This window comes from Xiphophorus maculatus, chromosome 14 (genome assembly GCF_002775205.1).
Source record: "Xiphophorus maculatus strain JP 163 A chromosome 14, X_maculatus-5.0-male, whole genome shotgun sequence".
Lineage (NCBI taxonomy): Eukaryota > Metazoa > Chordata > Actinopteri > Cyprinodontiformes > Poeciliidae > Xiphophorus > Xiphophorus maculatus.
The window spans coordinates 23,854,540-23,880,464 of record NC_036456.1 but is presented as its reverse complement, the minus strand read 5'-3'; the positions used below and the strand labels follow the sequence as shown (position 1 = coordinate 23,880,464).

At 37.1% G+C, this 25,925-nt stretch overlaps 1 protein-coding gene across 1 annotated transcript in view; it reads left to right on the top strand.

Annotated features, from left to right (window-relative positions):
* The first annotated feature begins 760 nt into the window (after window positions 1–760).
* The window catches only part of LOC102228250 (SH3 domain-containing protein 19-like), a 28,021-nt gene continuing 2,856 nt past the window's right edge, over window positions 761–25,925 (top strand). The window contains exons 1-11 of the mRNA XM_023346895.1: window positions 761–1,239; window positions 10,366–10,402; window positions 13,834–13,874; window positions 15,402–15,468; window positions 15,862–15,997; window positions 16,835–16,988; window positions 17,064–18,167; window positions 21,393–21,458; window positions 23,428–23,662; window positions 24,151–24,382; window positions 24,456–24,665. Coding sequence (XP_023202663.1) covers window positions 1,149–1,239; window positions 10,366–10,402; window positions 13,834–13,874; window positions 15,402–15,468; window positions 15,862–15,997; window positions 16,835–16,988; window positions 17,064–18,167; window positions 21,393–21,458; window positions 23,428–23,662; window positions 24,151–24,382; window positions 24,456–24,665 — 2,373 coding nt within the window. The 5' untranslated portion in view covers window positions 761–1,148. The remainder of the gene's footprint in view (window positions 1,240–10,365; window positions 10,403–13,833; window positions 13,875–15,401; window positions 15,469–15,861; window positions 15,998–16,834; window positions 16,989–17,063; window positions 18,168–21,392; window positions 21,459–23,427; window positions 23,663–24,150; window positions 24,383–24,455; window positions 24,666–25,925) is intronic.

Here is a 25,925-nt window from a genome sequence, read left to right as displayed (position 1 = left end):
CTAAAAATTGGAAACAATTTATAAAACGTGTAGAGAGGGAAATCCTAAGTTATAATTCCACATCACTTTTGAAGCTGAACAATTTCTGCTGCTTGTATTTCATGCAATCATGACTGTTTAAAAAAAAAAAAAAAAAGACTTTTTTTAATCGCTTGAAAGCAAAACAAATTAAACATGTCCACTCCTTCCAAGCTCTCCAGATTTTAACTGCAGAATTGACCCGGTCAGAATATTAGCCCCTCTCTCTCTATTTACAACTGTCACTCTTTATCCATGTGGCTATTTAAATCTGGAAGCTCCCGGTCAACTTTTGAAAAATATATATATTGTCTGAAATATTTTTTACTATGCTCTACATTTTACTTTTACTTGAGTATGTTTATTATGAAGTATCTCTACTCTTACTTCAGTAAACATTCTGGATACTCTACCCACTGTGAATAACTTCACTGAATGAAAAAGAAGCTTGTTTTAACCAAAAAGGCACAGATACATACATGAAGTTTTTGTTAAAGTTTCATATTGAAAGAAGATGATTTGAAAAAAAAAATGTAATTGCATTATTTTATGAGTTATTTCCATTTTAGTCATTAAACTAACATTTTCACAAGAAAATTTTAAAACTGTAAAACACTTTGACATTTTTAAGAGGCCCCTAATTAAAATGACACTTTGGTTTGGGCCCCATTAAAGCTGGTACCGCCTCTGCAGTTAGATTACCTTTTTGTCGTCTCCATTTTTTTTTTCAGTTGGTGACGTCACGAAGTGGCAGCTCGTGCGGCTCGGTATCAGGAGCTCGCGGGGAAACGGGGAAGCTTGAGGAAAGTCCTCAAGCGAAACAGAGCCAGTTCCCACCGGATAATAACCGGAGGTTTTCATTTCATGCAGTTCCTTCCTCCGCGAATGACTTCCGAGCACCGAGGCAGAGTTTCTACCCAGACCTGGAAGTCGTTTGGAGCTGAAAAGTTATCGGTGCTTAGGTGAACTTGTCCCGGGTCGACGCTGTGTTGTGGTGGATGTTAGCGACGAAGAACCGGGGAGGGGAGATGAAAATGTCGCAGCGCTTTCCGCGCTGAACCGGGGCTCAGTTTTCACACAGGGAAGCGAAAAATATTTAAGTCTAGGAGACGTATAAAGGGGGTTTAAAGATGGCAGAAGCTCGGTCAGAAGAAGAGGAGGAAAACCTGCGAAGAGACACCCGGGATCAAGTGGTCCGACGACAACCGAACAGCTCCGGAGGTAAATAAAGGGCAGAAATGCTCTGATTACTGCCCTCTTTTGCACCTGCTCACGCTTCAATCTTTCAATATAGTTTGTATAAAATCAGCTGTCACAACCGAGTAAGCTTTCTTATCCAGGAAAAAATAATTGTAGTCTATAATTAGTGTCCATAACAATACATGTTGGGTGAAAACTGGATTAAAGTGCGCTGTCTCTTTAAATGAGCGGCTCGTTTGTAGCTTCAAATGGAGCCAGCTGTGATATTTGGAGTATGACTGTGAAATATTACACCGTGCTGACAAAAACTCATCTTCCTCTCATCTCTAGCTGGTTTGTCAACATTTTAATGCGTCACCATAAGTAACCAGAAGCATTAAATCCTCCTACAGTCAATAGACTTATTAAAAAAAGCATTTACACACTTTAAAAATAATTTTTGAGCCTCTTTGAACGTTTCTGTGCCTAATTAGTGGAACATTGAGTTAGCAATGCTTTAGGACTTTCTAATAATCTAATTATGGTCCACAATTCCCAACAATATGTAAAATTTATGAAACAGAAATTAAAATGTAACATTTAGTCTCATTAGTAGCTATAATAAATGTAATTTTGTAGGCTGTTGTCCATTTTATTTGGTCAAAGATCAAAGTTGTTTCTATAGATTGTATTTTCACCATTAAAACAATGATAGAGAAACAAAATGACACTCCGCTTGTATTATTTTCAAATTCTCTTAAGGTATATCAAACTAGAATAGTTTGGTCATTCTCAATAGGAATAAAAACAAGTAGATAAATAATATTATGCGTATGTTTACCAGAGATATGTAGGAACTGCCTACATTTATTTGAAAATGGTGTACTTTTGGTAGTTTGACTACATTGTGCTTTTTACTTTCACTTATATGAACAAACACATTTTAGCAAAACATCCATAAAATTTAGATTCAGTCCTACAGTTTATCATAGAGTGAGACCTCTTGTCTCTACGCCAGCTATGTTGTAACGTTATTGAGCCTTTGGAGGTCAAATGAATATAGATAAGTACCATTTATTGGAAGTACTTTAAACTCTGTATATTCTCTCACCCCTCGTTCCCAATTGGTTGTGGCGCTCCAAGTAAAGTGTTTTATCTGCTTAAAGTTTGATATTTTTATAATTATATTTGTAATTTTAGTTTTAAAATGGCCATAATTTGCTTATGACTTTGTTTTGTTTGACATCATTGTAAAAGACAAAATCAAAAGAAATCAAATGTTACTCTGTACTTAAGTTCAAAATACTTTTTTACTCCTACTTGAGTAATATCCTGGGCGGCCACTTTTTATTTGAGTACAACGTATTGGTACTCTACGCCACTCTGATGTTTACTTTATCAGGAAATTCTTTAAACTTAAGTTCACTTTTTTTTGAAGTAACGGTGCATCCAGTAGCGTAATTACTGGTTAGTTGATTGGAGCGACCGACTGTAAAATGTCTGCTCAGATCTGTAATAGTTCAGTGATTTTCAGAATATTTAATCGCCCAGATATTTTTGCTTTCGTCGATTGACCAAAAATGTTTTTTGATTGATTGTTTTTCTTTATTTTTATCATCTTAAGTTGTAAATACTGGAGTCCTTGCTGCACAAATATGCATTTGCGACAAGTTAGCTTCAAGTTTCTTGCTATTGTTTGAAATTACATGAGCCAAATGTTTAGTCTGGTATCACATAAGGAAAACCTATGACAGGATTATCGATATTATCACACTATAAATCTGTTTCGAAGGTTAATGTTTGAATTTAGCTGCTTCCTTTCGGCACTCAGTGACTCAGAGAGAGTGTGGGTAAACCATGCGGTTCCACAGTGGGTGTGGACTGATTCAACCCAACGCCTTAAACGCTTAAGACAACATTCAGTCATATCACTGTACAGGTCAAAACTCGCCCAAACCAAACTAAGAAACCGCTTTCTCCTCCTACACTGACGGCTATTTGATTACATGCATATGTTGTTGCTTGGCAGAATGTTTTTGCACTCAATCTTAGAAACATAAGGTAGTAATTTTACACCTTTTACCTGTTCTTGACTGTTGTTTGTTACTGTCTAAGACAACCTAACCTGTGGTTAAGGTGGCTGTAGAAAAATTACACACAATACATGTAACCAGGTTTTTAAACGTCTATATTCCACCATGACACCATTTTTATGTCGTTGTCATTGTTTTGTTTCTCCTTGAGGTTGTTTTTACAGGATTTTGGTTTGGAAGTCAGCAAGATTTAAAGTGTTGTGGTGGCGGCTTTAACCGTCAAGAGCCACTGAGAGTCATAATGCTGCTATTTTCAACTGTAAAATTATAACTTACTAAAAAATATGGTGGCTGTTCATTCCTTGATATAAAGTGACAGTTTTAGACTTTTGTTTCAGCCCCAAATTCAACGGCCTTGGTGTTTAGTCTCACATCTGCAAAGTATTCTTATTTTGAAAGGAAGAAATAACTTTATGTTGAAATGTTTGTAGCTAAAAGAATACCTGTGTGATGAATATTATTGCTTTTCCTCAGTTTTACAGATTCTATCAGCCTTTAAGTCAGAATATATTGGATATCCCAAGGCTCGTCCCGATAAATTGTCCCAGAAGTTATTGCGATAAACAATTCACATCCTTAAAGGTAAATGAGCTTTAAATTCAAATGACCATTTAACACAAAACCACAAAAACAAGGAATAAAATTGATCTAAAAAAAAAAAGGATTGGTAAATATATATCGGATGGATTTGGAAGTTCCTGCAGTCTGAACGGTGATGTCGCATTTTATGTCATTCCACACGTAAGAAGACAGACACAGTAAATCTAGATGTAAACAGTGGCTGAAGGTAACCAATGCTTATTAATTAAAAGAAAGCAAAAAAAGCAAACATAAGTGTTTGCTTTTATTTAAAAGCAAATAACTATGCACTGTTTTGTGTTGGTCTGTCACCTAAAATTTTAATAAAATGCAGTAAGTTTGGAGTTTTACTGTGAAACACAGTGAAAAGACTCAATAGAGAAGAGAGTCATTCAGTTTCATCTGAGATAAATGAACAAATTAATGTAAAAGGTTCAATTTAACTTTAACGTTCATTTATTTAGTAAAACATAAACCTGGGAGAAATAGGTGGAAAAAAAATAAAATAAATTTTATATATAATATATTTAAAAAGTCTAAGATCATACAGTTTTGAACTCGTTGACTGAACCAGTTTGACAACTTTTGGTTTTAAAGATGGCGGCGTCCATTATTACTTCTGTAAACAGAGTCCTGCTGTGTGACGTCAGAGTTCTTCTTCTGCACATGCGGCTCGCTTTGGGGTCGTAAACCGTTCACACAGGAGTCTGACTGCGGTTGCAATTAATTAGTAGTATTAACGAGCATTAAAAAAAAACAAAACTTGAATTTCAGCAAAAGATCGGAGCATTCATTTGAATTTTCTGTGAATGTAAAAGTCCACAGCAAAGACATTTAGAAGAATAAAACCTTGATCCTAAACATGGATCTAAAGTGAGAAAAGCACAAACATAACTGTTCCAGTCATTTTCCTCAAGTGTATTGCTGTAATGTATTCATGTTGTGGAAGTGTGTTGAGTAAAGGAAAGTATCCGGGTTGTATAACAGGCCTTAAGAAGAGCAGAGAGCTCATGAATAAAGGAAGGTCAGCGTCTCACCTGCTTCACAGAGACAAAAACCAAATGCAAATGAGAGCCACCAGTTGGTCTGACTGGAGCTGCTGCTTGTTTTTAACCTGCTTCTCCTTTTCCACCAGGTCACAACCTGCAGCAGGTTTAAAGTTGTTCTGTACAACAGATTAAATCTTTTTTAACATTATTAAAAACAGATTGGCTGTCCTGTTGAACAGCATGTAATATATTTAATGCATTATGCATCTAATCTCTGCTTTTAATAATATATGAGGCCAGGTGGTTTTAAGTTTTAATGTTTTTCCCACTGCACTGTCAATTTATTCACTGCAAAACTCCAAATCTTACCAAGTGTTTTTAGTCCAGTTTCTAGCAGAAATATCTTAGTACAGTTGAACTAAGATAAAACTAACTTAAAAGCAATTTATCAGTAAGATATATAAGCTTGTTTTAAGTAAATAATTTCAGTAAATGAAAACGTACTTGTTCCACTGGTAGATTATTTCACTTACAACATAGGGAAATTGTATTAAGTAAATGTATCTGTATCTTGCTGAAATAACACCTGTAAGTTAGTTTTGTCTTATTTCAAGTGTAATAAGATATATGCACTAAAAACCAGACAAAAAATACTTGGTAAGATTTGGTGTTTTTGCAGCGTCGCTTTTCTTCTCAGTAGATTTGGATTGTTTTTTGCAAGTAATTGAACTTTTATGACAGCCTTGCTACTTATTTAATGTTTATATATTTGTATTTTTTTATTCCCTTGATTGGCATCATGCACTGGAACCATTCAAGCTTTCTCTCATATATGTAAAATATTCGTATTTTTACTATTTTACAAAATATTCACATATTATTAAGCTTAATAATCATAGCTTTTGGTAAGAAAATCCTCCTTTTTCTCACCAAAAGCTACAATTATTTTAACACTAGTTTTAATTGTTGATTGTTGTTTTTACTTTACACAATAAGTCCTATTTTAGGAGTCAAACATGTTTGTCAACAAAAACAAGACATTTAATTAAAAAACAGCAAATACTTAGTTTCTATATCATAAACTTTTTCTTTAGTTTTTATCCTTCCAGGTCAGAAATATATTATCAGTTTGATTTTTAAACTTTATTTTGTAGCTATTTCACTATTTTGTTTTTTAATTATGCGATTATTTATATTTGTAAAAGTCTCGTAAAGAGCGTTTGGCAGCACGGCAGCCTGTTGTTGGGTTTCCTTGGTAACCGAACAGGATGGATGTCAGACCTTCAGGACAGGAAGGAAACATGAGCAGGTGACGTCAACGGAGATGTTTTTACAGTTTAATCACCAGACAAGCTGTGGAGGCAGACATTATTTTATTAACTATAAAACAAGATGAAAATATAATAAACAAAAATAATTCAAAAATAATAACTAATTGATTTCTGTTCTTTCAACTTGATGAGTAGAACAACTATGAATTATTTGTTCTAATTTGTCAAAATAGATATTTTACGTATTGTTTACATAAATGCATCAGTTCTGGTTAAATTATGAATTTCAATATTTAACTCCTGGATTAGCTTGAATAATAAACCAGATGTTTACTTTATATTCAGGACATTTTGGATAGTTAACCATGAACCCGAATGTTTTTGAAAAGATGCACATAAACTCATGTTTTCTGTTCTCTAGTAGATTAAAACTGCTGCGACGGAGTCGGCTGGATGTCTCTCTGTGATAGTTACCACGGCTGCAGAAACACTGATAAACAGAAGGATGAGAAATCAGTTTTAACTGTTGGAGTAATAAGATTAATCATGATATCTTCTCATCTGTCTTTCTGACCTTAAAGAAAACAAGTAGAGAACAGTCCTGTATGTTTACAGTCTAACTATTACATTTTATCAACAACAAGGTCAGCATATTAACCAAAATATCTTTCCCAGACTATTTGACCATGAGAATAAATAACACTCTTCACCCTGGGCTAAAATATCCTTGAAATAAATGCGCATATAAACCTTTTAACTGTGACCGTTCAGACTGAAAAGTTTACAAAATACGACCTTTAATCATCGAATACTCACACCTCCTCTAAAAGCTCTTATTACTGCAGATTGTAATAGTATAAAAACATCAAATATACTTTATTACGCATAAATACAATGAAAACCATCTTAGTGCTGCCACAGAAGCTAACATCCATAGTCTTCCTTATTTCCCCTCTTCAGCCAATCAGAGCCAAGGAAAATAAATGGCACTCCAGGATTGGCTGCTTTTCAAATGCCAGCTAATAGCGTGTCAACTGGTATTGCGTCACTATTTCAGATTCATAAACTGCATTTCTTTCCTGAATATGTTCGATTTTCTCCACAAACATTGGAGTTACTTTCCACAAAAATATCAGCGAATACTGAACTGGACATAAACGACAGAGATGTAGTCAGAAAAAAAGATTTTAAAACTTTTCATCACCGTCCTGAAATTTAAAGTCGATTTGTTTGAAAAGATTAAATGAATAAACTCACTGATTCCCCTCCCCTACCTGTTGCTGGGCAAAGCCTGGCAGAAAGAAAACTTCTTCTTTTTCTTCTGAGCTCCACTAAGATGCTCTTTGGATTACATCATTGCTATTTTACAAATCTGTTTTAAATCAGTGCTCTCATATTTCCATTTTATTTCTTCTGACTCCAGTATTTAGCAGCACAGTGAAAGATTAAAACTGAACTATAAAAAACCTGCTCTGCTCTGTTTGCATGCAGAGTTCAAGCTTTAACGCTGTTGCGTCATTAATTGTTCTGGCATCTGAGTTGTTGTTTTTTCTTTAGGGGCGAGTTGTTGTGAAAACCGTTTGATCAGCCGCTGTAAGTTAAGCTCCATTTTCCAGCCATTTTATCTGAAACATGCTGGAAAATAATTGGCTAAATGCTAAAACATTCAACCCACCTTTCCAACAGATGTCTGTCTGAGTGAAACAGGTGTTAGAAGTTAAACATGTGTGTTTTGGTTTGTTGAAAGCTGGTAACTGACTAAATAATAATAAGTTTTAAGGTTATGCATCTTAAATCCGAGTATTTTACCTTTTATTAACAAGGATTTAAGAAAATAAGCTGAACTGGATTTCAGAGATCAATTAAAGTAAAAATGTGATCAGAAATTTTTGCAAACTCTTTTTAAGTATTTTCCCCTTGGTAGATGTAAACTGCAAAATACAGCTGGAAATTTCTCCAGCTGTATTTGACCTCTGACCTTCTCTGACCTCTGACCTCCTCCTGAGAGAGCAGAAAGCATCCTGATGACGAGCGCGAAGCGAAATTTGCTGCGTTGGTTGTCTGCGTGTTGCAGCACAGCTCCAGCTCAACGCTAAGACAAACATCTGGAAGTGTTAAAACCCTGATGACTCCTGCAGAATCCGGCTGCAGCCAATCACAGCCCCACTTCCTGGAAGCTCCCAGCCAATCGGGGGAGCCATCCGGAGCTAACGGGCGGTCCGGTTAGAGTTTCAGAGGCTGGGAAATTAGAGGAAAAGCAGACACAAGCCTGAAGGGATTAACTTTCAACTTTTCAATCCGCAAAACGTGAAGAAAACTAAGAAGTAAAAAAAAAAAACTTTTTAGGCTTTAAAGTTTAGTTTTCTCTAGATTCTTAGAGAAATGAAGCTGACCTAGTTTACACTTTGGACTGTGAAGAAAAGCAGTGGAAAGGAGGTAGGCAATGGAAACGTTCACATCCAGAAAGGAAAATCTTTTCCTCTCTAGTTTTTTCTTTTATCATTAAATTTAGGAAATGTGAGACTAGTTTGTGTTAACAGTTTAACACGTATCTAAACCAATGTTTTGCTACAAGACTAAATAGAAAACTTCTTCATTTGATTGACATATTCTACATTTTAATGTTGTAACTTTAGGTAAAATACAGTGACGGTTGAGTGACATTTTCCACCTTAATGAATGTCTTTGTTTGTTATTTTGTTTAAGAGAGAAAAATGCAAATTATGGCGAAAACAGATGAGAAAGTGTTGGTTTAAGGAGGGAAGAAGGTGGCGTCCATGTTAAAGCTGGAGCCATGAGTGGGCAGATAAAAGCAATGATTCATCTGGTGGAAAACAAAGTTTAGATGATCTCATCATTTTCTCTGTTTGCTGCAAAGCTACCAGACTGAATAACGACACATTTAACGTTTAACATTCCTGGATAACATGTTGCTTAAGCTCAGATTGGAAAAGAACGAAAAATAGCAAGAAATGTTGGGCATACAGAGCAACAAGTCGACTCTGTTAAAATTTGTTTTGGTGTGAAACTATCAAGAATCATCATAACTGGTTCAAAGGTCAGATCTGGGTTTTTCTTCCCCTGCTTCCCACAAATCATGATATTTATGCTTAGAGATTCATTAAATGACCAGATTTGACCCATTTTCCACTTTAGCAGATATTCAGAACATAAACGGTCTGTACTCTTTATCCAAGAGCTAACAGATCAGGCTAACAGTCTTCAGTGTGGAAGCTGCTACTGAGTGGAGAACTTGAAAGTTATCTGATGCTTTTTTTGTTTGTTTGTTTTCTTTAAAGCTGGGACTTTAACTTGTGAATTTTGATTAATTACTTGCATATTTTTCAATGCATACTTTATTAAAAAAGCAATTAATCACCTTTTTTTTTTTTTACATACAAAGGTGGTTTTATTTGTGTGTTTCTGGTACGCCTTTAAATCTGACGCACAAGTGACATCTGCAAATGGGCTTTCTGTAAAAAGTAAAAATTTTATTCAAAAATGTACTTAAAGAATTGGGGTTGTCACTTTTTCATTGTTCCATATTTTATTCAAATTTCCATTAATACTTTGTAGATTTACTGATTGTATTCCTAAATTCATTTTATATGCTATTTGGGTTGATACTTTACATAAATTCATTGGGCTTTTGCCTCTTCCTGCATTGTTATTTTTATTTCTTAATATTTGTGATCTGTATTTTAATTGTTGAAAATAAACTAAACTGAAACTAAGCAACTATATATGACTAAACTTTTTCTCTTGGCCCATTATTGGATAACTTTTGCTTTACAAAACGATATAATTGGACGGTGGAAAAGACTTTTGTGTTCAAGTTGTGCTAAAAGGAGTTGGAATAAATAACATTACAAACAATAAATACCTCTGTTGTTGAGCTCATATGTCTGTTTCATATTTAGCAGCAAAAAGGAATTTTGAATGGAAAATATTGCTTATTTTGTCAGTATGGTTTCATACTAGTAAAATGCTAGTATGAATCAATTTTATTGATTAAGTTTAACTTTCTGGAAAAGAAAGTTAGAAAAAAATTACTTAATGTTGAAAATTGGATCTGGTTTGAAAAGAAAATCAGATTTTACTTTATTAGGGGTTATTGCAATATTCTTCAGGCTATTGAGATTTTATGTTTTTCTAAAATTGTGAAGCTCATTTAGCTGCTAATTGTTGCAGTTTACAGAATTAATAAAGTAAATGTTGCTTTGTGTTTCTCCTCAGGTCGTCCTGACAGACGTAAGCCGGAGCATCGCCACAGGTACGAGGTTTCTCTCCTGGCAGCTTGCCTGTCTGCCAACAGGAAGTGTGTTTTATTCCTCCCACATGTAGAAAACCGCCTGGTCCATGAGGTGATACTGTTTGATGCTGAATCTTTTTGATCATTTCAAATGAACGTTTGGATCAAGCAAAACTTCAGCAACACTTTATTTGAAAAGGTGTGCATAAGACTGACATGATGACACTGAAGGAGTCTTCATGAATGTTTACAGTTGTTGTCATGAAGTATCATTTGGTAAATAATGACACTTTTAAAGCAAAGTTTTGCATCCCCAGAACCAGAACCGAACATGGAGGAGCAGCATTCAGCTGCTATGCATCACAAATCTGGAACAAACTCCCAGAAAACTGCAAAACAGCTGAAACACTGGTTTCCTTTAAATCCTAATGGTTGACTATGTTCTATGACTTTGTATTTCTATGTTTTTATGATGTAAAGCTCTTAGAAATTCCTTGTTGCTGAAATGTGCTATACAAATAAACTTTATTCTTTCAAAGTTGACTCTTTTAATTAAAGTTTTAATGGAACTTGTCATTATTTACCAAATAATGTAAGTGGACACTTTTAATGCAACTTTTAGTGCAACTTTTCATTAAAAGTGTCATTATTTACATTCTTAAAGACTCCTTCATGTTTACGTCGGTGTCCTCATGTCAGTCTTATGCACATCCCTTCAAATAAAGTGTTACCAAAACTTCTTCCGATGTCCAGAAGTTAAAGTGGTCCTGCTGTTTTTCTGCAGCTCAGACGTTTCTCCTGTTTCTTTGCAGACTTCCAAGTTTAACTTCCCTCCCATTTGGTCTCTGCTTCTTACACACTCCTCAAAGTATTTAGTCTGTTGCCTGGTTGGCATAGCGACCTGTAAAAGTCACTGGGTTAAGGGAGCCTGTGTGTGTTTATTCAATAAAAAACAGGAGAACTTGATCCATCAGGTTTTGAATCATTTAACTGGTTTTTACATGTTAATTAAGTTGCCTACTTTTTATTAGACTTGGACTGCAGTAATTGCTTTCAGCAGCTAACCTTCAGCAAAATGTGTTTAAAACAAAGGCGACTTTGAGTGGAGAAGTGAACCAGTGCAAAATAAAAGCCCACAGAGGATGACTCAGAGCCTTAAACTGCATCATAAAGCAATTAGAAATGACTTTTCTCTCCTGTAAAACCGAACCCTCAGAACATTCAGAAATGAGAGCCACAAGTGGTGACGCATTAAATGGTAAATGATTAAAAGATCGTTTTCTGTTCCTTTAATTGGTGTGAATGTCTGGATTCTGCTTTACATCGGATGCCAAGCAACAGAGTATATTCCAGTTTTTAATTTGAGAGTAATCTTAATGTAACCCCAATGTTAAAAAATGTTTAAGCAGTTGCTAATAAACTCTGGTCTGCTCTGCTGTCAGTTACTCTCTCACACACACACACACACACACACACACACACACACACACACACACACACACACACACACACACACACACACACACACACAGACACGCCTAAACATGATGTAATGGAGGGAAAGGCTTCAAAACTGTTCTCCAGTATCAACACTTAAATTAAGCTCTCAGAAATAAACAGTTAATGCAACGTCATTTACTGCAATTACTTAATTCTAATTAGGGATGCAAGTTATCAATTAATGAGTTAATTGATCGACTAACACTCCAGTTCTTAAGAACTGGTCGGCCCTCCATCTTTCCATAACATTCATTTTGTACGTAATTATATTTGAACATTTTTTGCGTTACTTGTTTTAAATACTGATTGAATAAACAAAAAATTATGTTTTTCTCAAATTATTAAACTTTTACAGACGTCAAAATCAACCGTGATTATTGTCATCGTGTCTTTTTATATAATGTTGCAATTTTTCTGCGTCTTCTCCGTTTTTCTGTCATCGTTCCTATAAAATCAGTAACTTTTGGTTGAAGCTGACGTTGCTCCATCATGCGGCGCTATTAATGTGAAACTTAAGGAGAATGTTGGGTGTTTACATCTCAAAACAGAATCGTACAAAGTGCATTGTACGTCCCAAATTGACCTTACCACAAGGGCTGCTTTTCATTGGCTGATGCCCATTCTACGTGGTAGCGCGGCTACCACGTGCGTGGCCGTCTCACAAACACACACTTCCCGTTAGCTAAGTACAGCATAATGGCAATCGGATACAACTTCCGACTTATCCAGCCTTGCAAGAACAATAGGCATCAGTGATCTTGTCCACAGCTATATTGATGTAGAGGGTGTGTGGATCTGCCGTTTTCCTCGTCGAGTGAAAGCATTTTGCTGTGACTTGCTCAATGTTGGAGGCATCGCGTGGCTCAAACACCTTGATCTCATCCAAAAAAGATGACATGAACTTGTTAGTTCCTCTGTCCATTGTAGTAGCTGATACATTGTGAAAATCCGGTAGAAATGAGTCAGAAATACACTGCAGAGAATCAGTGGAAGTGGAAGACATAGAAACAACGCGCCATGAGGCTTTGTTTGTGAGACTTGCAGCCACGTGGGATTTTCTAGATCGGTTGTGGGCGGAGCTTGGTAAGGTCCATTGGACTCTGTCCAGGCCACTTCTCTTTACTGTTCTGGTATGGCCCCGCCGCCATCTTTAATTCTGCATCGACTGGCTCCACTCAGGATGACCAGCTGCGCCCCCTGCTGGATGGCGGAAAAAGTACAACATGAAACAAGGTCTGAGCGGATGTTATTAGTTAATCGAATGGAAAGTTTGATCTAATAAACCATTGTCAGTTGATTAATTATTCGCATCCCTATTTATACATTTTTTTATTTATCTTTGTATAACTTAAGCAGTACATTTTTTTTATATAAAGAAGAACACAGAATGAGTTGGTTCGTTTCCATCAGTGTAAAAAGTTTGTTTTTGTTAATGGGGAAACTGTTGAAAAGAGACCCAAAGAACAGAGTTAAAGGTCCAGGAACATCTGTTGTCTTGTGATGGATCCATGATTTCTGTCTGTTTTTATTCAGCTTCAGAATATTTATCTTTAAAAACCGACAACTTTGGCTCAGTTTTAACCTGTTTGGTGATTGAAGTTTGATTTTAGTGTCAAGGTAAACATTAAGTTCTGTGTTCATGTTAATTATTTGACAAAAAAATCATGTAAACTTTATGATGGCTGGTAATTATTGTTGCACGTATTTTGTGTATTTCTTGATATGCTGGGTAATTAATATTTAATCTATTCTTATTGGTTGATGCTTGCTTTGTTTTTAAACATTAAAGGATGACTTTTTTTCTAGAATTTGTTATAGGAAAATAACTGGCTTAAAGTCTAAGTACTGGAGAATTGGATATCAGGATAATTTGCCATTAAAAGTAATAAAAAGATTTTTAACAGTAAAAGATACAGAATGAGGTGAAATAATGTTGTTTCCTGTCTCTGCAGCCAGGGTCCTCTCTCGTCCATCAGAGCTGTCATCAAGAGAAGTAAGTGACAAACTTTATGACCATTTCCTGTGAAGTAACACAAACACTCGCAGCCAGGAAGCCAAAGTAGGGCAAGTTTAACTTTGATTAGAAAAGAAACTGTTTGGCTTTTTCTGGGCGATAGATTTTTTATTTTCAGATCTGACTTTCCAATTCTGTTTTTCTATTGTCAGATAATTAAGTCAGGTTAATAATATATATATATTTTAAAAACAGAAAAAATGCAACAGAGGTAGTATTTTTATTCCAGAAGAAAATGAAAGACTTACTTGATTTTACTAACTTTTTGTCTGAACTTTTGAAGATAGAGTTGAGTTAATCGAACTATAATTATTTGCATGGTGGATGTTTATAAGCCATAAACTGATTCATTTACTGGACCAGAAGCAATGACTTTTATCAGTATTTGACCTGATCAAAGCTGATCCCAGGTTTTATGCTGTTGATTAAAGAAATTTAACCTCCACACCAGAAATTCAAACTAAAGCAAACTTTCCATTTAAACTGTTTACAGAGTTGCTTAACTCTTAGTTAATCTGGAAAAATGTTGCCTTTAATGATGGAAAACATCCAGTTTGGCCTTTTCAGATATAATGAAACCCAGCCTGGCTCAAAGTTTACAACTTAACGACTTCCCACCTTTTGCTTCCCCTTTGCTTCCCTCATGTTTCTCTAAAAAATGTCACACAGGGTTCTAGTAACCTAAATAACCTGCATGTCCTGCTTCTGCAAATCTGAAGCTTTTCCAACTGTGTCAGGTCAAAGTTTTGATGTTGGACCATCTTATGGAGTGCTATAAATATCTTAGACATCTGGTTTCATATTCTGGTATCTTGCAGTTTTAAATGCAGCTGTTTGGACCTGAATTAAACGGATCTCGTCTGCATTATAAATCAAAACATAAAGAGTTGACAGAAGGGGGGGGGGGGGGAAGTTCTGGGTTTATTTCAAGTTTTCTACTTGAAGCTTGGTCCAATTTAAAACGACTGTCAGTTTTGTTTAAATGGCACTTTATGCCAAAAAGACTGGATAAAAAGTATAAAAAGACTAAAACACATAAAGACATAAGGAAAGGTGAAGAATAGAAGCAGGTTATCAGTTTTAACTTGATGCAATGGGTTTCTTTTTAATCTAATCTGAATAATTAACTGAGCTTATTGTTCTGTAATGTGTGATTGAATTGAAAGTATTTTCTTTTAAAGTGGATCTCAACATTTGTTATGAATTGGTGATGTATAAATAAACTGAAGGCCAGTACGTAGAAGTGTCTAAAAGAGTTTAAAATATTGTCGAAAACATCTTAAATGCGTAAAAAATAAACCATTAAATCCAACTTCTGGATTTGAGGCATTTTTCTACTAACTTTAGATTTTCTGGTGACGTTATTAAAGACGTCGGTTCATGCTTTGAAACATTGTTCAGGTACATCATGATAATAATATGGGGTTTATCTTTCTTGAATCATTTATATTAAACTTTCAGCTTTGTTGTTGCTTTATTTTAACTTTGTTTTAAATCTCTCATCAGCTTCGAGGTCAACGTCTGTCTCAGAGACGCACAGAGAAAGAGACAGAGAAAGAGACAGAGACAGGAGGTAAAACTCCCAGATAATTATTATGTATTTCAGCTGAAATAAATGCAGTAAAGCCAGTGTGCAGCAGGACTAAATTATAAGACATTTCTGTCATTTTTACAGGTTGGACAGACATAAAACAGAAAAATATTAATTGAATATTAAATATTAATATTAAATATTAATTATAAGAAAGGATCTATTTTTTCTTATTGATAACTTTGACTGATCTTTATTAACACAAACTATTTTCACTGCTTGAATAGAAAGACACATAATTGAATTAATCAGCTGAAGCCATTTTTACAAACTGACTCCTTGATCTTTTTATAAACTAACTGATTTGATTTATGCATCCCTGCCACATCCGTCTCTGTCTGCCACATCCCCTTCCTGTTGTTTGTCGGTTGCTAGGCGACCAGAGATCACCATCTTGGCAGCAGAACCTCTGCCCTCCACATCCTGGTTTCCTGGAGCCGTTGGCGGGATTCCTCCACCTCCTCCTCCGCCTGCACAGATCTGGGGACCCACAATCGCTCCGACGATTCAGGTGAGGCTTCGATGATAAACGACAACTTTAGAGTTCATTTCTACATCACACTACTATTATTTACTTGTGTGTTTCAATTGCATCCTTTCTTGGTGTTCTGAGTTGTAACTGCTTGGCAACCTAAATACGAAGTAAGCGTGGGAATAAATTGTTTATCATGATAAATTTCTTAACACAAGAATGTTGATTCACAATAATGATGTTTAGAGTCTACAAAACTGTTCCTATTGTTCATATTGTTCGTTTTATTATTTTCTCCATTGTTTGTCAAAGAGGGTATCAATAAATATCAATAAATTACAAAATATGACTAAATGCGGTTTGTGTGTGGAGTTTCTAAATGTAACGTCACAAATGTTCAGACACTGCCCCTGACCTAGTAACCCTACAGAAGCCCCACCTGTTACCTAGCAACCCCAACAGCTCCAGCGTGTGTGTTGGCTGGTTTTACCGCCATATGTGCTGTACAATGGCTGCTGGAAGTGACAAATATTTAGTTGTTGACTTAACATACAGAAACCACTTGCTGCATTCTTGTTGGTTATGCTTTTCAAGGATGTCTGGTTGTATAATTCTGGATCTGTTTGCAGCCATTTTCACGTGTGAGTGTAAACGTTTAAGTTGGGAGGCGTGGCCAGCAGCAGCTTATTTGGATTTGAAGTGACAAGATTCCCTAGAACAGCTCAAAATAGGCTGAACTGACCAGAATAAAATCTCATTATCTAAGCTGATTTTGTGTAAAACTGTGATAAAGATGTTTTGTGTAGACCATAGATCTATCCTAACCTGTTCATGGAAGCGTTATAGGTCACCTTTAACCCTTGTTTTGTTTTTTAGCCGCCTCCTTCCTATGAGGAGGTGATCAGAGAGAAAACACAGGAGCAGGTTCTCCATCCTCCTCCAGCCTCTTCCTCCTCACCTTTGGTTTGTAGAACCACCATCGCCACACAGACCGACCCAGGACCCGCCGCCGACCCTCAGGAGACTCGCGGTAAACCAGGAAGCTGATTGGAGGGAGTTCTAGATTTGAATATTTATTATTAAAAGGAGTGTTTTCTGTTCTTAGATAGAAGATCAGCGAGGCCCCCCCGGCCACCTCCCCCCACCTGCACTTCCAGACCTCCGAATGCTGCTGATGTCATCACCTCCAGCCAATCAACTGTTAGCTCTTCTGAGGCGAACAGCGTAGCTACCAACGCACATCCTGAGCCTCAAACACACACCTCCACACACACGCAATGCTCCGACTTCCTCAGTGACCAGCAGTTGCCTTCAGCATTGCCTGACCCATCCCCAGATGTGCCCTTGGAGCGCCCCAGGCCACGCCCACGCACTAGGCTAGCTCGCCAGCCAGTTAGCGACGAGGTTAAAGTTCAGACTTTGGTTAAGCTACGTGAGGACGGTTTGGCTACGTTAGCGGCGCGTGCAGCCGGCGACTCCACCAACCCAGAGGGGAGCAACGGGAAGTACCTGCAGGAGCTGCTGGAGGCGTTCAGCTCCGACGACTGGGGCTTCCCTGATCACTGCAGCGACGACAGCGAGCGCAGCCAATCGGAGAGCGAGGACGGAGCGGAGGAAGAGGACATGGCGACTCTGAGAGCGAGGATACAAGCGTTCGAGCAGCAGGTCGCTGATGAGAGCTGTGGAGACTTCAATACTGGGAATGTTGAGGGTTTCACTGTCACAAAAAGACCAGAGCCTCGACCTCGGCCTCGTCTCCAGGGGCAACCAGCCAAATCGACCCCACCTGTCATCGCTCCAAAGCCCAAAAGCTTTTCACCTTCCCCCAAGCCCTCCAGCAAGGTATTCTGGGAAGACGAAGGCGTTGCTGTGGAATCAGGCAGCGTAGAAACGGCAGAGTCAAACCCTGAAGCTCCGTCTTCTGCAGAAGCATCAAAATCTGATCCAGTGTCAGACATCAAACCTTCCCAAACCCCTGAAAAGCCCGCCATAACTCCAAAACCACAGACTGTTACAGAACCGCTACCATCAAGCGCCCCAGTCCCGGCGCCCAGGCCGCCTCCACCCAAACTCACGTCCTCCATCAGCAGCGACTCCTTCCCCCCAAACCCAGGACCTCCAAAGAGGCCTCCGGTCGCCCCCAGAGCTAGCCTGGGCGCGCCGCCGCGGAGTGGAGGTGAAGCTACGCAGAACACTGTGACCCAAACTGGTGAGTTTTAGTCGGGTTACATCTCCATTCTGAACAACTTTTAACCAGTTGAGTGTTGGGACTCAATTACAATTTTTATTAAAGTTAGTTGCATGGTCTTTATTTAATTTTTTCTAAGCCTTTTTTAAAGTTTGTTTTTATTTTTACCTGACAATTTTCAAAGATTAGTATTTTCTTCTGCCTTCTCAACACTTCATTCATTTAAAAATACAAACAAACTTGAAAAATAAAGCAGAATATCTTCTAGTTTTATCAACAACTACACAGTTTTAATCATTTTTTCTCAGTCATTAGGATCTCAGTCAGGTGTTTCGATGATGATACTTGCCCTCTTTGATACTCAGTGGAAAATCTGTGGTTTTCTCACTGAAACTTCTGTTTAGTCTCCATGTCAGGAGGGTCATTACATTTTTCTTATTCCAGTGATTCTGCAACGCTGCTAATATTTTCAGCTAACCCTTCAGGTTTGTGTATTGACCTTCCTTTTGCCCAGCAGCCATTGTGGAAGAGCTCTATAAACTTACCTGGTTAATTTGATGTGGTTGTGAAACTCTTCATGTCTGTTAGCAGATATCTGCTAAATTGTCTCTGGTTACTTTCCAAATATTTGCTAGAAGGAAGTGTCCTTCTTCCTGTTTACGCTGCCAGATAGCCTGAATTAGCAACTGCTGCTGATAAGGAAGTTAAGTTATTGACTGAACTCCACAATGACATGCAGATGAGCTTCATATGAGATCATTTTCATCACCACTGTTTACTCTGAAGTTGCTACAGTGCTGATATGCACAGTGGTTAAAAAATGTATTTCCTTAACTTTAGACAATAATGGTGTTTAAAAAAGAAACTAAAATCATAAAATTAGCATCAGTCTTCCAAGTTGTGGTATTCTTTCTAAACTGGATATTTAATCAAAGGTCAGCAGAGCAAATAAAACTAAATAATAAAGCTTCTCTATTGCAAATCTTACAACAATCGCCAAATAAACAAAATTATTGATATTAAAATGACCAGTATCATTGATGCTAACATATTAGCATCACATTTCTTGCTTTTTCTACACTGCTGCCTCAGCGTTACTTGATGTCAAATTTTAGTCCTCGATTGATGTGGCTAGTATCAAAAAGCCACATTTACCATCATACCGCAGTGACAGATTGCTGCACCCTAGGTTCACATAGAGGCGTCATCGTATATCCTTCCTCACAGACTCAATAACTATTACAGCTCCCAACAAAGACAATATGTGTTTACATCCCTTCTGGTATTTGCATAATAATCTACTCTGCTTTACTTATGTTTCTTTAACGTTTCTGCAGTTATTGCACTTCTGCTGTTCAGTAGTGAAATCCTGTATGGACCATTTATTGAACTGCAAGATAAACCTGAACTAAAACCATAAAGTAAAAATATTTATCCATATTCTATATTAGAATGGCTAAATGTGGGGCGTGGCGTAGGGCGTAGCGCGACCCATATTTGGAGGCCTTGAGTCCTCGATGCGGCCGTCACGGGTTCGACTCCCGGACCCGACGACATTTGACGCATGTCTTCCCCCCTGTCCTTCCCTGTTTCCTGTCAGCCCACTGTCATGTAAGGGACACTAGAGCCCACAAAAAAGACCCCCTGGAGGGGTAAAAAAAAGAATGGCTAAATGTATAAATGTTTTCTGTCTTCCTAATTCAAGGGAAACTAATTTTATTGCTGACTTCATGCTCTACAATGTTGTTTTTGTTTCTCCTGGTTTTAGTCCAGACAAGAACCTTTATTTATCTATGGGTGATAATGGCGGGCTTGTTTTGGCGAACTCAACAGTCAGGAATTATAAACAGTTTGCAGGACATTATTAAAGAATGCAGTAAAATCTCTGGCATTCCTCTTGACAATCTTATTGACCTCTATAGTGTCACATCACTGACGAAAGCTACGACACTACGGGTCAAGTTTGAACTGTCAAGATGATAGAATCAGGCTCTGTAGAACCGAAATACAGACACAGTCTGGAAGCAGACTTTGTCTTGTGTATGCTTAAAGATTGTTAATGAGGTTGTTAGTTTTTTTTGTGTGGGCCTGCTGAATGTGCAGCAACTTGCCCTTCAAGGACAATAAAGTTTAACCAAACTTTACTAGTGAGGTTGCACAGAGTGGTGTGGTGGACAGTCTACGGCGAGCTGTGTACCTTATTGTTGCTGATAAATGCTGGTTCGGCCTATTTCTCTTTCTCTCTCGTCACTTTAGCTGAATAAGAAACGTTAATATTTCCAGTTAGCAGTCTTTATGGATTGCTGGGAGTCATCTTTGTTTTGTTTTAGATGTCATTTTTTAAAAATGTTGCACAACAGAAAGTTGGCTTGCTTTAAGTTGTTCATCAAAGAGACAACCTGGGGGAAGAAACCATCTCTGTGGCAACAAACTATTTATTTTCTTCCACAAATGGCGGTCTGTAGCACTAACTTAAAGGTAAAAGTTTAAGCAGTTTGTGTCCAGGATGTGTGTGGTCTGCAGAGACCTTCGTCTGGTGAATCCTTACTTCCTGATGCTGTGGTTGATATCTGAGTTAGGACAGAGCAGTGAGGAAAGTAGTACAAACTGCCGCTGCCCCCTATCAAGCAGTACAGCAGCTGGTTGCCATGGAGACCAAACAGAGGCAGGTGAAGAGGCATTACCGAATATGGAGTCACTGATTTCTTTTTGTGACGGTGTTTCTTCCCTCCCAGCTGCTGTTTGAACTTGATGCTGCTTAATTAATATTATCCACAGGAGACAAATGCAAAGTCACTTTATTATATTTAAAATAATAATATTAATAAAATAAAATAAGTTATTGATTATAAATTTCTGTACCTAAAGGTTTTCTGGCAAACTGTTGTAACTGTGAAAGCTAGCTCTGATTTCTGTGGTTTTTATTTGGAAAATGAAAAATTCGCAAAATGTTTGATTTTAACTTAAAATTACACATTTAAAGTTAATTTATCTTATAAACATTTTAAATATGTTGTTTATTTAGATATTTATTTAGGTTACATAAATAATCTAAATATTATGTAATATTTAGGTTATTTAATGGTTTTATTTCCCTATTTTACAAAGAGATAACTAAAAGATACTTTTTATATGGTTCTATAAAACCTAGTGAACAGCTAATATATAGCAACAAAAACAACAGTTGTTTTGGGGATTAGTTACACTTTGAATGATTTTCCATGTTGTGTTTATTTCCTTTTTCAGTGAAAGGAGGAAGTATCCGTTCCACCGTCAAACCGGCAGCACCAACTTCCCCTCGCAGAGCCAGCGGTAAGACTACAGGCCCTGCTGTGTGTCCGAGTTTCTAAGACTCTGATCTGGATGTAGCTGCGGCACAATGGGGCGTTTGAGAGCTTAGAGACACAAATGCAGCTCATTTGTTTTGTGGCAGAAACATGCAAACATGTGGAGAGGTTTTATGTGCTAAGTGTTTGTATGTGACTATGTGCTTGGGTCCGGCTCAAAGAGGGAGGCCTGTGTGATGCAATACAAACTTTGTGGGAGGAAAATGGGATGATTGTGTGAGAAGAAACAAGCCCCCACTGTTGTTGTGTGCTTGAAGTGTGTAGACGTCTTGGTGTGTGTTGCTGGCTGAGTCTTCAGCAGTTTTATTGCCTCTTTAAGTTACCAGTCAACCAATAGATGCAGAAGTTTGGGGGCTTTTTGTTGATACCTCGTAGAAATAAAACCGAATCAGTTCTTCTTATGTGTCCAATCTCTATATTTTCATCCTGGAAAACATGACATTCTATTAATAAGTAGTGATTTGAGCCAAATGTTGCCTTTCTATCATCAAATCAGAGGCAACTTTTATGTTTGGTTTGACATTTAACAAAGTCAAGCTAAACATAAAAGTTGCCTTCAGTGTGCTCTGATTTGATGACAGAAAGTCAACATTTGGCTCGAATAAACCTTTATTAATAGGGCTGAAATTATTAATCGTGATTAATCACGACTAATTGAATTTAAAAAATAATCATCAACTAGCTTAGCAATCGATTAATCGTTGACTGGAGTATACAGATTCAGACAAGGCCATCCGCTGAAAACAACACATTCACATCTTGCGTCTAATATAAACAAAACCATTTTTTGTAAACATGTCAGAGTTTCAGAAAACGAGATAGGAGAACTCGCTGGTTTCAAATAGATCCTTTAACTTTATTTATAATAATAACATAAATATTCTCCAGTTTTTCTTCATACAAAATTTAATTTAGTGATAGAAAAACCGTTTCACTTTTTCACAGCAAACAATCAGAGCAACCAAAGCTGCTGTCTTTTCTTCTGTAATCATTAGCATCATTTTGGATCAATAATAACATTTATCATTTAGCTAATTATTAATTCATCAAATACTTAATAGGCTCCAACACTCACCTTTTAAACAACAAAGCTTTTCAGCGTTGTTGCTGACCATTTTCTTCCCTTAATGACCACAGGGCACTCCTCTTCTGACAGTGCACTATCAGCAGAGGAGTGCACTCTTCTGAGTGTACTCAAACAACAAAGTTTTTCAAACTTTGTTGTTTCAAAACAAAGTGTTTTGAAACTGAGAGGTCACTGTGCTCCGATGACCTCCACAGTCTCAAGATCTCAAACCAATAATAGAACACCTTTGGGATTTAGCAGGATGACTAAAGAGTCACATCAGGAAAGTTCAGCCAACAAATCTGCAGAAACTATGTCATCCTGTCACAGAGACAAATCCCAGGAATTTTCTATGAAGCTGTGCCACAAAGAATTAAAGCAAAATGGCGTCCAGCAACACACAACTAGCAACTAATAATCTGGTCTTTAGTTTTAGTTCCTGTCAACTTCAGAACCTATTTTTGATTATTTCTCATGCTTTGGTTAAATGTTAGGTTTTCATTAGTTATTAGCAGAAAACCATTATAATTGACAGAAATAAAGGCTGAAAAACACCAATCTGTTTAAATAATCTATATAAAGAGTTTCACCTAGTGACACAGTAAATAATATTCTGAATTGTTGATGGATCTGTATAAACTGCATGCAACAGTTGCATGAGAATCTAAGGCCAATAGAGGGCGCTAATGTCCCATCAGAGATTATTGTAGCAACACAGAAATTAAAAAACTCAAAACGTTACAATCACCACAGTAACTGTAATGGAAGTAGCTATAGATCTATGTTTTTTATTTACCAGATTTATTCATCTTAGGTTAGTATTTATATGATGAATAAATATAATTAATTACCTGTTTTCCTCCTCCAGCTCCTAGTCTGGCCCCCAAACCAACTGCAGTACCACCGGCGTGTCCAGATCCAAACCCAGTCCCTCTGAAACCTGCAGCGGTCGGTCCTGCTGCACCCACCAAGCCTCCAGGACCGCCCAAACCCCCGACTCCGGCTCCGGCCCCCGCCATGAGGAAAGCCTCCGTTCCCCAGGCCAAAGCTGAAGCTAGCATCCCTGCTAACTCAGTGTCTTCTGGGCCGACTCTCCCTCAGCGGTAAGGAAAGACTGAATAGTTGGGCCTAAACACTTTGATTAAAAGCCTTATTCTGTTTTTGTGGATGGAGATGACATTTTGTTAAGGTTATTTATGTAGAAAGTTTCTATTTCAGGCACTAAAATGTTTATTTTCTTCTTTTAATGTATTTATAACACTGTATAAAAAACATTGATTAATCCTCAGAATTAAGATTAATCAATAAGTAAAATAACCGTCTGTTGCAGCACTGTGTGGCTTCTTCACTCCATCTTCAGAGAACATGTGTAATCTTACTGTCTGTTTGCTCTCTGTTGAATCCAAACTACCAACTGGTTTTCCTGCCCTGTTAAACAATGCATTGTAGTATCTGTGTCATATTAACTGTATAAACTGTGTTTGTATAATGTTTTTTAAAGTAATCTTTTTGTCCTAGAGGAGTAAAGATACATAATCATAAGTTCAGACTGTTTCATTCATATTTTGTCTTTTTCCTTTTCTCTTCCAAGTCCACCAAGTGTTAAGCTCCTCCCTCTACGTCCTCCACCAATCAAATCCGCACCCAGCAGACCGCCTCCCCCTGCAATAAACTCCTCAACCAATCAGATCGCTGCTGCCAAAGCTGTACCTGCTGAGCAGTTTTCATCAGCCAATCAGATGCAGACTCAGAGGGTGTCGAAGAAAGGACCGCCTCTGCCGCCTCGTCCCAAACCTGGACACCCTCTGTACAACAGCTACGTGGTACTCTCTCACAAACACACATCAAATCATAATAAAACACAGAGTGTTGTAGTCATTTAAATTTGTTTTTCAGAAAGAGGAAGTCCTGATTGTTCTGGACAATCCAAAACCTGCTCCTGCTGATTCGCAGCAGGCAGGTGAAGGGACGGATCAGAGCAGCGTTACAGCCGACATCAGCCCGTCTCAGTGTCTCCTGGACCTGGACACCCAGCCAGAGACGGTCCAACATCAGGACGGCGAGTCAAAAACAGCCATAGAAGACCTCAACCAGTCAGACTTCCAGGTACCGACCAGACGGATTTTATTTATTCCTTTTAAAAAGTGTAATTCCTGGAATCTTAATGATTAAATATTTAAAGTTTTTAGACAGTTTCAACAAACCTTCATCTGTCGGATGGTGAAAACCCAGCACAGCTTCTGGACGTAGCTTTTGAGCTGAAAAATAACAGATTGACACGTTGACTTGAAGCAGAAAGAGATCTAGGGTCATCCATTTACGTATATTGGTTTTTATTTTTTATATTTTAACAAAAAGCCACCTGAGAATCAGTGTTCATATTTTTACAACATCAACTCAAGAGGATGAGTTTAAATATAAAGAAATGTATTTCCAGTTAAATCATCATTCACTCCTTAAAGAACCTACGTTGTATAAGTTACACCACTAGGTGGCAGACTAACTTTTTTGAAGAAAAAAAACCTTTTAGAAGCATTTGTACTATGCTGTACTTTTTACTTTCATTTGCGTAATTTTATTATAAAGTATTTCTGCTCTTACTTGAGTAAAATTTCTGGATTTTCTACCCACTGGATGAAAAACAAAACATGTTTTAACCAAAAATTCACCAGACACAGACACACACCTGCAGTTTTTGTTAAATAAAAAACTTATGAAACTTTAAAGAAACTGATTTGGAAAAATTTTCTTTTGCCTGATTTTATTTTTTGGTACTTGTATAAATTATAGCCATTTTGAAATACCAAAACTTCCACTTAACTTTATATTTATGTAATTTTTAAATATAAAATTATAATTTGATCAGTTACTCAGTACTCAGATGTTTTGCTCTTACTTGAGTATTTTCTTCCATGGCTTCTTTTTACTTGTTCTTGTGTAAAGAACAGGCCTCTTCATCACTACTTCACTGATGAAGTGGTGATACTCTTACTTGAGTTTTTGGGTACTCTACCCACCTCTGGATAGTCTAAAATATTTGTGTCTTTTCTGCTCACTGATACTTGTCGGGGTTTTATTTACGTATTCACACAGACAACAAATGAGACCAAACACATGTGGAGACAAAAGAGTTTTGCTGCTTTCTTAATATGAAGAAAAGCAGATTCTAGAAAATATTCCACTACATTTAAAAAATAAATGATAGATGGAAAACCATGTAATACTGGCATTTTAAATCAGAAGTTTTTTTAACCAAACCACCAGGGAGTCCATCATATTTACATGATATTTACATTTAAAACCCATTTTTATTCTTTGCTGTTTGATTCAAACAGAGTTTAAGTTTCTTTTATAATAATAAACTTT